This window comes from Petaurus breviceps, unplaced genomic scaffold (genome assembly GCF_028583685.1).
Source record: "Petaurus breviceps papuanus isolate PSGF00001 unplaced genomic scaffold, PetGlider_PUasm1.0 90977, whole genome shotgun sequence".
Taxonomy (NCBI): domain Eukaryota; kingdom Metazoa; phylum Chordata; class Mammalia; order Diprotodontia; family Petauridae; genus Petaurus; species Petaurus breviceps.
Genome location: NW_027187391.1, coordinates 33894651 through 33911747, shown reverse-complemented (window position 1 = coordinate 33911747; position 17097 = coordinate 33894651). Strand labels below are relative to the sequence as shown.

The window sequence follows — 17097 nt, the reverse complement described above, 5'->3', positions numbered from 1 at the left end:
CTATCCCAGTACAGAAATTAGATACAGCATTTCTTATTCATGAACAAATGGTTTCTGATTAATAAAAATATATTTTGACCCATATCAGTGACTTGTAGAACATCATTAAGACATGGAAATGGTGAAGTTAAAAGTTGAGTTACTTAATTGTGTGAAAACATTGTAAGGTGTTATGTATATTGGCATTTCTTCCCAGACCAACAGTATGTCTGGTGGGCATTTTTCGACTTAAGGAAATGTTGCATGCTTTCTCATTTAAGAGCTTTGTTTAGTTTGCATTCTGTTGAAATAGAAATGCAGGATTAGAGACAAATACAAAAACTATGTTATTGTAGTATATTCAAAAGAGAAAAACATTCAGTTTAGGGAAATATTCTTTAATTTGGTTTCTGTTTATATTTTTTTACAGTATTATCAGAAAATCCAACCAGTTTCACTATTACTGTGACATCTGAAGCAGGAGAAAATGATGAAAGTAAGTATATAGCTCTTCTACTTTTGATTTCCCCCAAATTCTCACTCAGGAATTTCAAGTATTTTAAGGTAAGGGTAATGATTGGGGGTTAAGCAGTCACTTGTTACACCAACAAGTCTGAATCTTCTCATATGTGGTAAAGTATCATATGTATATGTATGTGTAGCAAGGAAAGGAAGTAGAAAAAGCATGAGACTGAGAGTCAGAAAGACTGGATTCTTGCCATGGCTTTTCTGCCAGTTGATAACATGGTCTTGGGCATATATCACTTCTCCGAGCCTCAGTTCCCTCCTCTGTAAAATGATGGCCTGCACTATATGATCTCTGAGGTTCCTTTTCTTTTTAAAAATATTTTATTCCTCCCCCATGACATTTAAAAACAATTTTAACATTTGGGGATTTTTAAGTTTTGAGTTCGAAATCCTTCCCCTGCTCTTCCCCTTTCCTTGATACAGTAAGCAATTTGATATAGTTTATATGTGTGCAGTCATGTAAAACATTTCCATATTAATCATTTTGTACAAGAAGAGTCTCAGCTGGCCAAATCACACAATCTCTTCCCATAAGTGAGCTCCAAAGCAAAACCGCACCTCAAGAGTATAAACCTTCAGAGTCAAAGGACATCACAACCTTCCTGATCTACTACCTAATTACAAAGTAACAAAAGGTGTGGGCCTTCCTGAAAAACAGGCCTTCCTTGAGCAAGCTTTTCATGTTGAGCTCCAAGTGATGCCCATTAAGAGGCAAGGAAGATCATTAAATTCCCTTATAGCATTGAAAAAGAGAAGTTTAGGAAAAGAGATCTGGATAGTATGTCTTCAGCACTATCAAAGGAAGAAGGTACCTGGATGAGACCTGAGCCCCTTGTGAGCTTGGACAGGCTACTCCTATATTACAATTTCATACGTTCGCCAGACTTTCTAGTCTTGATTTGGCTTTCCACATGAGAAGAGAGATTTTTGTTAAGTTATTAAATTGGATTTCTGGTCTTAGTTACTCTCATGAATTTTTCCAATCTTATCCCTGTTAATTGAGTTCCAAATTAATATAGTGAGCCTTGAAGAATAGGGAGTTAAGTATTTAAGCTTTTTCTGATAGCCAAACCCATTGCTCACTCCTGTAGGTTTTAGTCTTTAAAGATGAAGAATTAGGAAGAAAAGGGCCCAAGGAAACAGGGAGATATGGAAAGGAAGACAGTGAGAGTGGAGGCAAACGTTAGTATTAACAGGAGATTCAAATATTGTTTCTACCAACTACTTTTTTTTACATCATCATCCCCATGGCTTCCAGAATTGAGGCTGTCCTTAGCTCTTACATTTCTGTTTTAGCCACAGGTGGCCCTGTATCCATCTGTTCCAAGATTCATGTTTGGTTCAGTCTGATAAAGAAGGGCATGGATAGTGGAATGGGCTTTTTTTTTTTTTTCGGTCTATAAACTGATTAGGAGAGCCTAAATCAGAAACTAAGTATTAGATAATACCCTTCCTATAAGAGTTAGCTGGTTTACAGAAATTCAAGCCTCTGGAGTTGAACTTTTTGCTCACTAAGGACTCTGCTCATTATACATGGAAAACAAATAATTTCAGATTATGTTTTTCACATTTGCAGAATCTTATCAGTCAGTGCTTTGTACACAGATTGGATCACATGAGGATGTACGTGTTGGTGTTACCTCTGTTTTCTCTGTTCCCTCAGTCTTTCTCCAGCTAAACTAGAAGATTTTTGAGGTCAGGAATTGTAGACTGATTATTTCAGAGTACCTAGTAAAGTATAATCTATATTATAGGTATCTAGTAAATGCCTGGTGAAATAATAAATGAATCACTTCATGTTATTTCTTATTAAGTCAGTCACCTTCATTGGCCACTCTTTGTTAGACATCATAGGATTCTCTCACTTTTGAGTGTCTTGTAACTTCCCTCTGATCCTCTGCTTCTCAGAGAACTGGGTCTGGAACTCATTAGACTTTACTGACATTGATCTTTCCTCTTGAACTTTGTTGTTAGGTAAACAGAACCATCAGTTCTTTTTTTTTTCATAAGACTTAAATGACCAAGTTCAAGAAGGCCTTTAAATTTTTTTTTTTCAAGACATTTTGAACCATGGCAATAAATGGTACAAGTAACAGCTGAATAAAGTCACAAAGTATCTTGGGGTGGAATAAATTATTTCAAATCACAACTTAGGAAACTTGATTTTGCTTACTTTTTCTATCAAAAATACATTCTTATTTCTTTATACTTTTTAATACATGTCCTTCACAACTCTGAAAGATCATAGGATAACAGATTTAGGGCTAGAAAGGAACTTTAAGATCATCTAGTCAAACCCCCTCATTTTACAGATGCAGAAATACTACTCGGAGAAGTAATTTGTCCAGGGCCACTCATCCAGTAAGTGTCAAGACAGCATTTGAACTCAGGTCTTCCCAACTCCAAGTCCAGCACTTTATTCACTAACATTCCCCTATCCCCCATATCATTTGTTTGGTCTTTTTATAAACTGTACTGTTTAAGTATTATACTGTAAAGAATTGGATTCTTTGTATATGTAGATCCTTTATCAGATTGTACACCTTTGAGGAGAGGTAAAGGAAGCAGAGAAAATTTAAAACTCAAAAGTTTATGGAAGTGGATGTTGAAAACTTAAATTAAATTAATTTAAAGAAAAAAAATTGGATTCTTCAGGTTTTTTTTCAGATTAATTTTACAACTTTGTTAGAAAACCTAAATTATTTTGTTTTAAGTTATTTACCAAATAGAACGAAGCACGCACTTTCAACAATTCAGTTTTGAGAAGCTAAACATATGCAGTTCGTTATGTTAATTTTAATCTGTGTCTGTAAGTGGGGGTTGAAGGGTAGAATATTTTGCTATGTTGCATTTTATCATGTTGCACTTTTAACAAACACGGCAGGTTTTTAAGTTACTTAATTTTTGTACAATTTGTATTTTTCTTACTAAATAATAAATATATTTGAATCTTTAAACCTTATGTAATTTTTTTTACTGTTTTAGCTTTAATGTGAAATACTTATGGAAAGAATTATAGATTTATTTTAACTATTAAAAAAGAATTATATTTAAGTGTGAAAATTTCTTTAAAGACTTTTAGCACTGCATAAAAAATTAAAATATTAGGTTATGCAGCTTCTTCTTCTTTGGTCACTGGGACTGGCAAGAAAGAAGGCTTTTTAAGTTGTAAAACAGTTTTGAAACTTAGAATAAATTTATCCAGATGATGAAAACAACCTTCCAACATTTGTAAAAGAAGATATAGTTGTTAAAAACAAATACTTACCACTGATCACTGATGAATCCTAATGCTTGAGTCACTTTTACTGATTCGCTGATATAACTTTCAGAAGCCTTATCAGCAGAGTTTTGAAAAGTACACTAGGGCCTGAAGTATATAGTTATTATACAAGTATGGTTATTGACTGCTTAAAACTTTTTTTTTTAAGGTAATCCTAGGGGTGGCCAGGTAGCACAGCAAGTAAGAGCACTGGCCCCAGTGTCGGGATGACCTGGGGATCGAATCCGGGCTCAGACACTTAGCACCCACCCAGAAACACCTGGCCGTGTAACCTTGAGCAAGTTACTTAACCCCGATTGCTTTAAAAAAAAAAAAAAAGGTAATCCTAGTATTGGAAAGAAAATCAAGCAGGGGTAATGCTTACTCTAGTACCTTTTTTTTAAGTGTCAGGTTTGTTTTATTTTGGGTTTTGGTTTTGGGTTTTTTTAACTAAAGGAAAAAACCCTAGTAATTTTTATCCATCTAGTTTCTCAGATGTGTGACAAACTCTAAGCAAAAAAAGCTTCCAGTTTTTTTTTTCTTTTTGCTATTCTGTAAGTAAACATTTAATTATTGATGTTCCAACCAAAGATAGCTTCTCCACCCAATAGACTTGTTTTATTCCATATGCAGAACTATTATGAATTAAACTGTTGATTCAGCAAATATGTTGGAAACAATGTGCTGTAGATTTTAAGATGTTAACATGATGCTTCCCTTTTGTTTCTTAGCTGTCCAGACAACCCTTAAGTTTACTTATGGAGAAAAGTATCCAGACGAAATGCCTCGTTATGAAATATTCTCCCAGGAAAATCTAGAAGATAATGATGTCTCAGATATATTAAAATTATTAGAGTTACAAGTAAGAAGAAGGAGACATTTTCTTGTTGTTTTATTTGTCTGAAATGTTAAGCACTGATTATAAGGACTGGAAAATGCTATCTACCAGTTAAAAATCTTAGCATTAAAAAGTTCCTTATATTTCTATACTGAATATAATTAGAACTCTTCTTATAGACTGTGGGAAGGTCAATACTCTCTTAAGTTTTCTAACAGTTGTAATACTCTGCACAGAACTAGAAGCTGGAACACCTGTGTTCCAGACCTGCCAGTAATTTTGCTTTGTGATCTTAGGCAAGTAGCTTCATGTGTTTGGGCATCATCTATAAAATGAGGGGATACAATTTGCTAGTTTGTAATTCTATTCAGGATGTTTGGATAATGCAACTTTTAACCCTGAAGACTGGAGAATCCTACAGAGCTGGAAGGGCTTTTAGGTCATCTGGGCCAGCCCTTCCCTTACCCCAAGAGAGATTATGATTTGTACAAGGTCACAGAACTAGGAAGTAGAGCTAGGAATTAAATATTGACTCCTTGGTCAGTGCTTTTTCTTCTCTACCACATTTCTTTACCATCCCCATCCCACCTCCCACTCCCCCCCCCCCCAAAAAAAAAAATTAAGCATATAGACAGTCTTCAGTTTGCAAATGACCCTATTTTGAATGGCAACCCTCTTTTACCTCTGGGACTCCCACTGCTATCATATCAGTTGTGAAAAAAACATGGAATCTTTTGAGATTCTTTAGATTCGGAAGTGGAAGAAAAGAGTACACAAAAGCAAGAAGAGCTTAGGACTACTTAATAAGAGTATTTCCCCTGCACCAAACTGCCTGTCTCTCCCTCCCCCCCACCCATATACAGTTTGTTATACTTCTGAAATTTCACCAGTTTTATTTAGGTTGATAAGCTGGCTCTTTTAAAAATGTACTTGATGCAAACTAAGGGTCTGTTCATTCACACTGCAGTGTGATTGAATTCAGTCAACTGCACTGAAGGAATGGGAGTTGGGGTGGGGAGAGAAAGGGAGGGAAGAATGTAAATTTGGAGCATGGAGCATTTGAGGGAAAGTAGGCAAACAGTTGAGGTTCTGCAGAAGGAAAACATGAAAGCAGTGACCCGGAGAGAAAGTTGCAGAAAAAGAGGTGGAAAAGGTACCAAAGATAAATTTAATCTATTTCAAAACCTCCCAGGGCCTGAGGAAGTAGGGTGGGAACACACCCTCATTTTGTAGTATGTTGCCTCTGGTCCACAACCCTACATTTCAGGCTAGTCCTATTAATATTATGGATTAGCTACTTTATAGATGTAAAGGTTTTTGTGTCTTAGTCTGAAAGTCTTACCACTTTTGTACCATTGTTTCTATGAGAAAATGCATTCCAAGTTCTAATCCACTGATTTAATACTTAATTTTGGAATCCAATTCATTTGTAAGTTGGAAGATTGCTTGTTTTTTTGTGTGTGTCATACCATTTCATGTATTAAAGAAAGCCAAGGCAGAGTTAAAACAGGATATTTGGACAAAGTCCTAAGTGTCTTCAAAATCATTGCTTTTTCTTTTAAAAGTATTTTCTATAAATAAGTGATTCAGAAAATCTCACAAATTAAGGTTTCAAGAAAAGAATGTCAGCCATCTATAATTGGGGCTTTTGCTTTCTTCCTTTCCTCACACTCTCTAAATAACTGCATTCTGTGTTCTGACCTTGTCACTGAACTGAAACTGTTCTCCCCAAAGTGACCAGTGATTTTTTTAATTGCCAGATCTAATGGCCTTTTCTCAATCCTCATTTTTGTTTACCTTTCTGTAGCCTTTGGCACTGTCTAGTCACCTTCAGCTTGATATTCTTTTCTCTAGATTTTTGTGATACTGATCTCTTTCAATTCTCCTCTTACCTTTCTCAGTCTCCTTTGCTAGATCTTCAGATCTTCATCCAGGTCACACCTACTAACCTTCAATTATCTGTGCAGATGATTCTCAGATCTACTTAATCTAGCCCTAATCTGTCTCTTGCCCTCTAACCTCACATTTCCAATTGCCTATTAGATATCTTGGACTAAACATCTAGACAATTTCATCTTAACTTTTCCAAAAGTGAATTCATTATCTTTGCTCTCACTCCTTCTCTTCTTTCTAACTTCCCTATTACTACAGAAGGGTACCATCATCCTTCCAGTAACCTCATTTATCCTCAGATCTTCAATCTCTCTCATTTCTATCCCCAATATTAGTTGCCAAATCTTGTCAAGTCTACCTTCATAATATCTCTTATATATACTCATTTCTCCCCTCTGACACTGTTAACCGCCTTGGTGGTACTGCCTTGCACCTTAGTGCAAAAAACCTTCATCACCTAATGCTTGTACTTTTGCAGTAGTCATCTGGTTGGTTTCCCCACAATTTTCTCCCCACTCTTGTCCATCTATTCAGCTACCAAATTTATCTTCTTAAAGCACAGGTCTGACCATGTCACCTCCCCTTATTCAATAAACTCCAGTAGCTCACTATTGCTTCCAGAATTGAATATAAAATCATATATTTGGCTTTTAAAGCCTTTCATAACCTGACCCCTTCCTGCCTTTCTAGTCTTCTTAGATGTTACAGGCTGTCACATACTCTGTGATCCCATGAACAGCATTCTCCATGCTTTTTTTCACCCACAGTATTCCATCTGCATTTTCACTTATTCATCCCTTGTGTCTATAATGTATATCCACCTCATAGCCACTTCCTGGCTTCCTTGGGTCCCTTCAAGCCTCAGCTAAAATCCCATCTTCTGTTTAAAAAAGTCTTTCTTGTTCCCCCTTAATGTTAGTTCATTCCTTCCTAGATCATCTCCACTTTATACTATAATATATCTTTCTGCATAAGCTATATGCACATTGTCTCCCCTCTTAGACTGCGAGCTCCTTGAGAAAAGGCACTGTCTTTTGACCCTTTTTAGTATCTTCATCCCTTAGCACAGTGCCTGGGATATAGTACTTAATAAATGTTTATTGACTGATTGAGATACTGGTTATCAACCCGTGGAGAAGTCCCTTAGCCTTACCTTTATGTGTTTTTGGCAATTCTCTAAGATTAAGTTTTAGAGAAGATGCTGACTGATTTGTAGAGAGACTTTTTATATGGGAATTCCCTATATCAGTGAAATTATAGGTTCAATCCCTGTCTCAGCTTACATTGTTAGTGTTCATAATAACAGGTTACTTGAATGAGTTTTCTGATAGACTTTTGAAAATTTTGCCTTTCTTTTGGCTTTGTAGGCAGAAGAAAACCTTGGTATGGTAATGATCTTCACTCTAGTATCAGCTGTTCAAGAAAAACTAAATGAAATTGTAGATCAGATCAAAACTAGAAGAGAAGAAGAAAAGAAGCAGAAAGAAAAAGAAGCAGAAGAGGCAGAAAGGGTATGGAAAAGACAAGGTTTTTTTTCTGGGAAGTGGTTTTTCATTTTCTCAATTCATATTTTTAGTACTTGGTGAATTACAACAAAAATGGTGCCCCTTTTCCTTTGGTTGGTGGTATAGCAGGGCACACTGACTAGGTTTCCACCAGTGGAATTAAAACTCCAATACAAAAGTATTGCATCACAAAGTCTGAATGATACCAAATGGGTTAAAGGTGGTTTTGTATTGTCAGAGTTAGTTTAAATATATTCCATGTAAATAAAATACTCCACAAAAATAAAATCCTTGTGGAAACCCCCTAAACTGCTGTGTGAAGATTGTACATGTTTGGTACAAGGACTTTAGGAACTACAAAATCATTAGTTTCTTAGCATTACCCATTACATAAGGGTTAGGTGCTTAATTTCAAAAAACTAATTGGCTGCAAATCACTTACTTTGCTTTCTTACCACTACTAGCCATTTCTGTACATCTTGTGTTTTCCTTATCCTTTGTATTGATACAATCATGAGCTATTCCTCCCAAATGCCATTGAATCCTAATGTGGGCAGCCTGTGGGAAAAAAAGAAGTCTTCTTTGGTACAGTGATAAGTTAAAAGACAAGTAGAAAGGAGATTAATTATTTTGAAACTGGGATTGACTGAAATATGTTCATTTATCCTCCCTGTTCTAGTTACCAGTTGATAACTTCTCAGTATCCAGGAATTTGGGAAGCAGGGTTAATCTTGACTTTAGAATTATGGACTCACTTATCTGGCCCTTACATACCTGTTTTTGTTTTCTAAGCAATGTTTCCATGGCACTCCTGTAACAATTGAGAATTTCTTAAGTTGGAAAGCCAAGTTTGATGCAGAACTCTTAGAAATTAAAAGGAAAAGAATGAAGGAAGAAGAACAAGCTGGAAAAAATAAATTAAGTGGTATGATTTTGTTTCCTTTCTCTCAGGACATCATGTTCATATCCCAACAAGAAAAACATTTGGGAAAAAATATTATGAGAAAATGCTGGTACCTTTTAAATTACGTAGTAGCTTATAGTCTTGCTAATTTTTGTGGTATCTTTGTGATAAAGGAAGTTGGGAAGTTGCAGGTAGTATTTTACAGATGGAGAAAAAAGTATGTAATGTATTTGATATTTTTAAACTTTTCAGTGCCAGTCAGGCAGCATTATCTTTTCTGGCTATATCAGTCCATAAAGCTCATCTTATTTCCCCTTGACTTAGAAAGAACCTGGGTATAAATTCTGCCACTTAATATCTATGGGATTGTGGGTAATTCACTTCTGTGGCCCTCAGTTTTCACATCTGTAAAATGACAGAATTGGACCAGATAATCTCAAACAAGTTCCATAGAATGACCCCAATTCAGTTCTGAACTCAGACCTTGATCAAAGGTCATAGATTTAGGACTAGAAGGGATCTTTAGCACTCATTTTTTACAGATGAGAAATGGAGGCCTATGTAAGTTAAGTGACTTGCCTAATGGTGTTGTACAAGTAGTAAATTGCAGTACTGAGATTTGAACCCAGGTCCTTTGACTTCAAATACCAAACACTTTCAGTTATATGACACTGCTGTGATTCTAGGCATGCCACTTCAGCTCCTTGAACCTCAGTTTCCCCTTCTGTAAAATGGAATGATATATAATAGTATAGTAGTACTTACCTCGTAAGGGTGTTATAAATATCAAATGAGATAATGTACATAAAGTGATTGGTGAATCTATAGGGATTGCTACATAAATGTTAACTGCTGTGATCTCATGCTAATGTGAATAGATCTCATGTATCCTTCAGCCATACTGGATAAATTTCAAAATTCATTGAGATTGAGAGGCAGCTAAGTAAAGTGGAAGGAATGCTTGATTTGTAGTCAAAAGTTCTAGATTCATATCCCACCTCTGTCATTTGCCTGCCTGTGTGCTTCAGCTCTCTAGGCCTCAGTTTCCTCACTTATAAAATAAAATGAGGGACTCTATGGCCTCTGAAGTTTCTTCTAGCTCAAAATGTATTACCATATAATGACAGGGCAGCGTATTCCTTCTTGTTTCATTATCATTCCAGAGGGGGTCCGGGTTTTGTTTGTTTTTTTGTTGTTGTTTTTGCTTGAGGAGGGTGAAGAAAATTATTCACTAATAAAAATATACTGATTTCTTTCAGGAAAACAGCTATTTGAAACAGATCACAATCTTGACACATCTGATATCCAGTTCCTGGAAGAAGGTATGCCACCTATGACTTTAGAACTGTAGTATGTGAAAACTTGGTAGCTTTTGGGTTTTTTTTTGTTTTGTTTTGTTTTGTTTTGCCTTTTGGAGGGCAATTGGGGTTAAGTAACTTGCCCAAGGTTACCCGGCTAGTATTTTTTGTGTGGGTGTTAAGTGTCTCAGGCCAGAACGAACTCGGGTCCTCCCGATTGCAGGGCCAGCGTTTTACTCACTGCGCCACCTAGCCGCCCCTGTAGCTTGTGTTTTCTTTTCCAACATATTGAAATTGAAGAACTTCCTCTCAGTATAAAAAGTATGTACATCAGGAATTTAGAAAAACATTCTTTACTGTTGAAGATATTGGTCAACTTTTTACATTTAATGTAACAATTATATTGAAATTTGTTATTAACTTAAAAAATTATTCTATATATGAGCAAAACTTGAACAAGAATAGTATTATTTTTTAAGTTAAGAAAAATCAAAAGGTATAAAAATATCCAGCAACAGCATTATTCCAGCCTTACCCAGTTGGGTACAAATTGTACCCAACACTTTTTTTTTTTTTCAATTGTTCTACATAAATTCATATAATCTAATTTCCAAGTCCTCTCTAGTGGCCTTGGGAGAAATCTCCAGTGTATCCTGAACACTGACCTTCTTTTCTCAGAACACAGCCTCCTTGCTTTTTACTGCTCCTCCTCCTGACATTAACTTCCTTTCCCTCGATGAATGCTTACTCCACAGATCTGTTAGCTAATCACTTTCTGGCTTTACTTTTCTTCCTGCCCATCTTCTACATTGTGATTACTTATTGTTGACCTTGAATAGCACCTGAGAATTCCTTACCTCCATGACTGAAATGCCAAGCCTCCATCTAGGGTCACACTCCTGTCCTATTTCTCCTTTCCTATTCCTGAGATCCTAAGAATGGCTCAGTTTGATTCCTGGCCCTGCCATTTAATGACTGTTGACAACTCACTTTGAGTCTTTGGGCTTCCAGTTTATAAAATGAAAGATTTGGACTAGATGATCTCTTAGGTCCCTTCCAGTTAATTGGGCAACAAACATTTATTAATATTAAGCCATTACTATGTGCCAGGCATTGGAGATCCAAAGGAAGGCAAACAGAATCTACACCTTCAAGGAAGTTATTTTATATTCATTTATACGTACATGTGTCCCCTGCCTCAGTGGAATGTAGACTACTTGAAGGAACTGTTTGATTCTTGGTTTTTGTATCCTTAGTGTCTAGCACAGCAGCACCTGTTGCATGGTAAAGTCTTACTGAATTGAATTGAATCCAACCCTGCTCTTCAATTCACCAGGCCTTGAACACACAACACCTTTCTTCTTAGCAAGGAATGGTGGGAGAAATGTGTATGAGATATATCTGGGGTTTTGGGGAGGGCTGCTTGTTCAATATGAGCCAGCCATATGATATAGCAGCTAAAAAAAGTGATTATGATGTTGCATTCTATCAAGAGGCAATCATCTTCAGTAGTATAGAGGTGATAGTCTTGCTGTGTCTTGACCAGTTGTATCAGCTGTGGTGTTTTCTATTTAGCTGTGGGCACCACATTTTAGCGAGAATACTGATAAGCTTGAGAAAGTCCATAGGAAGACAACTAGGGTAGTAAAAGGTCTTAAGGATGGGTTGAAGGACCTAGACATCTGTAGGAGAAAAGATTTGGGGGGATGTGTCTATTGTTACTAAGTATTTAAAGGGCTGTCCTATAGGAGAACAATTAAAGAGTTATTCTGTTTGCCCCAGAGGGCAGAAATAGAAGCAATGAGCATAAGTTGAAAAGACTGGGGCTTGAAATAAGAAAAGCTGTTCTGTGACTTTGTTATGGATTTGCTGTTAGACGTTTTGTTATATATTCAGTTATATAAAGCACTATGACTTTGAAGTGAAGGTCATAGGTTTAAAGACAATGAACATTTATTAAGTGCCTATATGCTAGTTAACTGTGCTGGGCTGGAATGATGTTTTTTCTGACTCTTTGTGACCCCATTTGGGGTTTTCTTGGCAAAGATACTAGAATGGTTTGCCATTTCCTTCTTGAGCTCTTGCTTTGTGCTTCTCCACATACAAATCTATCACTGTTGCCAGGATGGGTATGAATTACAGCCGAACAGTGGTCAGATCATTAGTATCATCTTTAGATCAATTAAGTTAGACACGAGTGACCAACAGCAGTGCTGTACATAATAAACACGTACCTGTTTTTATCACAGAAACTCACTCTTGCTATCATTTGAACCAAAAGTTATGGGTTTTGAATAATATTTAACCATTTGTATTTCCATGAGGAAATCTAGAAGTTCTGTTTAGTTATTCCAGTGAGCTGCATCTGCCTGTTCCTAAGGAAATAATAAAAAATAGGGTTCTCTTTTCTTTACAGCTGGTAACAGTGTGGAAGTAGATGAATCTTTGTTCCAAGAAATGGATGACTTGGAGCTAGACGATGAAGAGGATGATCCTGATTTCAATCCAGTTGATTTAGAGAGTGACTAGTGACTAAACTGACTGATGAACTGGTGGTATCAGCAGGATTCACGTCTCCATCCTTATATCTCCACTTACAGAGAAGCTGGAACGCCACAGCATCTGTGGCTTTGCTGAGCGTGTGTTGGTTTCCTTTTCTTTTTTCTAAGAAAAAAATAATTTTAATTTTCAGGAGAATATTCTTCTGATGACTTTCATCATTGTGCTTAATAAATTGACTTAAAAATTTCAGCTGTAAAGTATCCAGTGCATTTTGATGGCATCAAGCAGTCTCCATGTTTGTGAGCAAAAAGGAAGCCCTGCCCAGGCTAAATGTGATTTTTGTGGGTGTCTTCAATATGTGGGAATCCATGGAGCATTCCTGGGGGTGTCTCAGAGTTGTGTTTCATGTGACTATAGTGATAAAGTATCATATCCTGTATGTGGAATGGAGAGTATAGAGGTATGGAATGTGGTATTTGGAATCAGAGAATCAGAATTTGAATTCTGGTTTTTCTACTTAGTACTGCTGACTGTTCTAGGCCATAGTTTCCTTATCTCTAAAGTGAGGAGTTTGGATTAGGTGACCTCTAAGATTCCTCCCAACTCTAAATCTTAAGATCCATTTTCCCCCCTCTGCTAAGGTCACTTAAGAACTTTATTTAAGGACTTTTTGGTCACAGATTTAGCACTTGAAGGGGACCTCGAATGCCCTTTACCCATCATTTTATAGGTGAGGCTATTGAGACCAGGGAAGTTAAAGGGACTTGTCCAAAGTCACACAGTTAGTGTCAGAGCCTAGAAACTTGGGGTAGGTGGAGGAGGGTATTTCCTAATTGAAATTAGCTTCCTTGGTTTGCCTTATTTTGAATTGGACTAATAAATCCCAGTTAGAAGAATCAGGATGGCTATGTCCTAATGTGGGTCAGTCTTCAGTCTGCCCCCTAAACTCCACATTTTCTTTCTTTGGAGGTAGACCTCATGGCTAAAAACTAAAAATGACCCAACTAAAGCTAATTAATCTCTGGGGAGTCATTTATTCTTTATGCCTTTCAGGAAATATACAGGGTACCCTGTTATCTCATCAACACAATGAAATGACAGGTCATCCATTACTGTGCAAAGGGCAGGCTTCTTTCAGTGGATAGCTCAGAGGGCTAACCTGAGTTGTCATCAGAAGTTGCTAACAATGTGAAAGCAGTGTTCTTCCAGGAAATGATCAACATAGCTCCTAGTAGGCTGTACTTAATTTGAACATGAGTAAAGTTCTTGGGGACAGCTAAGTGACACAGTCTATCGATAGAGTGCCTCACCAGGAGATCTGAGTTCAGATGTGATCTCTGATACTAGCTGTGTGACCCTGGGCAAGTCACTTAACCCTCTTTGCCTCAGCTTCCTCATCTGTCAAATGAACTGGAGAAGGAAATGGCAAATCACTTCAGTATCTTTGCCAAGAAAACCCCAAATGGGGTTACAGAAAGTTGTCGCACATGATTGAACAACAGCAAAGCTTCTTTGGGTATCACACATAGTGTAGTGGAACTTTTGAGTTTGGATCTTGGCTCTGCTATATAATAACTTTGGGATCTTGGTCAAATCTATTAATATGTCTGGGCCCTGTTGGCTTCATCTGTAAAAATAAAAGAGCAAGATACTCCTCACTTGAATTTCCTTCTGTCTCTAAATCCTGTAAACCCATGATTTCATCAGACCATTGTGTATCAGTCACTAACTTAAAGTCTTAGTGTCCATGAACTCTTAGTTCCCCCAGAAACAGCAGGCCTGTCCATATGATGAGATCCCAGACCCATTCCCACAGAAACAGGTGTGTTCTTGTATTCAATCACAATCACATCATCCATCTAGCCTAAGACAGGACACAATACCTAACTATCTTGACCAGACAGGACCACAATAACTAGCCAATTAAAGGGCAGCACGACCAGAATGTTTAACCACTGAACAATAGATGGGACCCCTTCTCCATTACCTAATCCCTTAAACTCCTCCTGCGTTTTTAATATTAATCATATTCCTATAGTCTATGTGAATTTTGATTGTGTAATCAGCATCTTTATAAAAAATCCATCTTGCTCTCTCTGAAGCTGTTTTCTCTTGGAACTTAGCCTACTTCATGAGAGGCATCAATCTCAATAAATGCCTATACTTGGATTAGAGGTGGTCTGACTGAATTCTTTGAGACAGTCATACCACAACACATCATGAAACCTCAACAGTTTTTTTTTGGGGGGGGGGAGGAACAGAGCCCCCACTCCAACAGTTTTTGGCATCTCTGGGTTTTAAGCTGCGACATTAGTTGCCTGGGGGCACTGAAAAGTTAAAGGACTTGCCAGTGATCCCACTGTGTCAAGAAAAACTTGAACTCCGGTCTCCCAAATTCTAACACTGGCTTTCCACTATACCATTCAAAAAGTTAGAAATAGAGTGATCTTCAGCTAGTCAGTCAATAAGAATTTATCAAGTATCTACTCTGTGCCATGCACTGTTCTAAGTACTGGCTTAGGTGTAACAGTTTTCTTGGAATAATTCTAAAATAGCATTTGCTTACTAGTTTCAAAATGAACTGTGGGAGTTTGACTCATGAGTTACATGGAGACTAAAAAAGACTTGCTATTTATACAAAACCTAGTTTTTAAACAGTTTTTTTTTTGAGGGGGGAAATAATACCTTTAGAATTTGGGGAGGGAGGAGAAGACCATAAAATTGATAGGAGGAAATAGATCTCAGCAACATACATTTTAAAACAGTTTGGGAAAGCAAAGGCGGAAGTGCACTGGAAAGGTCCTAGCTACGGAAAGAAAACGGCTTAAGACCTAGTTACCAGGCTTTTATTTAAGTTGGAATTTTATAATTTTCTTCCATGGAGAGTAAAATATTAACACATCATAGTGGGCACATCTGTAGCTTATAGCCAAAGAGAATTGCTTAGACCTGAATGCTTGCTTGGACATACAGCCAGTATGTGTCAGTCAACAAGTGACCACTATGTGTCCAGGCAGCTAAGGCTCAGTGAATAGGGCTCTAGGCTTAGAATCAGGAAGATAAGGTCTTGGGCACTAGCTGTGTGACCTTGGGCAAGTCACTTAACCTCTGTTTACCTTAATCCCTTGGAGAAGGAAATGGCTAGACATCCCAGTGTCTTTGCCAAGAAAACTCCATGTCATGATGTTGACATACAGTCAGATGCAATTGAACAGCAAAAAACATACCAGGAATTGTGCAAAGTTCTAGGGATATAAAGAAAGGTAAAAATAGTCTAGCTCACATTGGACTTGTACCTCAGTCTTCCTAAGAGTGGCCATCTATCCATTATCCCATACTGCCTCTCAAGTGGGCTTTGTCACTTAATGTGAATACAACAAGGTTCCCACCCTGCCTGGTTGACAGCCACAGGCTGTCCCCCATGATCTGGGGGAAAGAAATTCTAGTATTTTACTTCTCAAGTGATGCCAGGTAAATATAACTAGAATTATGTGAAATTCCAGTACAAGAGTATTTTAACATTTTGAGGTGTGGCCTAATGGGAGTTGCCCATAGAAATGACAGAGACTAATTTTAACTTAGCTGTTTTCAGATTTTCTAGTCCATTTCTAATGTCTTAAAAAACCCAGAAAAATGGCCTGAAGGGTTATTCTAATAATAGAAAAATATAATATTGCTATTATGGTACTTGGGAGCAACTGTAATCTTCATCTCGTTTGATCATCACAACCTCATAGGTCCTAAACTGAAAACAGACAGAAGTTAAGTGACTTGACCACAGTCGATGTTAGTATTTGTCTGATTTGAATTCAGGTCTTCCTGACTCCAGACCTAGTATTCTATCCACCAAACCACCTAACTGCCTTCATAGTTTGAACCTCTTTGTTAAAAAATGGTAATTACTTGTAGTACTACGAAAAGTGAATTTTAATGTACTGAGCTTAAATTCTAAGGAATTTGGAACTAAGGAGAAGCAAGTATTGTTTTCAGAAAGTCACAAATTTCAGAATGTGTTGCTGCCTTGAATATATGCATTTATTCCAAGAAGAGTCAAAAAATTCTATGATTTTTTCTTTCGGTGAGAGGAGGTATATTTTCTTGAAATGTTTAAAAAAGAAGGAAGTTTAGAAACTTAACCATGTACATTAGCACTGGTCCCAAAAGAAACAAGGTAGAACACAGGGAAAATTTTGTTGCCTTTTTCTTCTACTTTTACTAACAAATCATAAAAATGATAGGAAATTTCATCAAAGAAAATTTAAAAAGTGAGAAGATATACCAGAACTTTTTAGGATTCAGTTAAACTGAATTTATGAATTTAAATGCTTTCATTAACAAAAAGTAACTTTAAAAAAAGGAAAAGCACTAGAAAAGCATCAGGTTTTTTT

At 36.9% G+C, this 17097-nt stretch overlaps 1 protein-coding gene across 1 annotated transcript in view; it reads left to right on the top strand.

Annotated features, from left to right (window-relative positions):
- Positions 1-12958, top strand: part of RWDD1 (RWD domain containing 1) — a 28371-nt gene extending 15413 nt beyond the window's left edge. The window contains exons 2-7 of the mRNA XM_069077004.1: positions 410-475; positions 4501-4631; positions 7868-8011; positions 8798-8930; positions 10169-10231; positions 12624-12958. Of these exons, the coding sequence (XP_068933105.1) occupies positions 410-475; positions 4501-4631; positions 7868-8011; positions 8798-8930; positions 10169-10231; positions 12624-12736 (650 nt within the window). The 3' untranslated portion in view covers positions 12737-12958. The remainder of the gene's footprint in view (positions 1-409; positions 476-4500; positions 4632-7867; positions 8012-8797; positions 8931-10168; positions 10232-12623) is intronic.
- The last annotated feature ends 4139 nt before the right edge of the window (positions 12959-17097 follow it).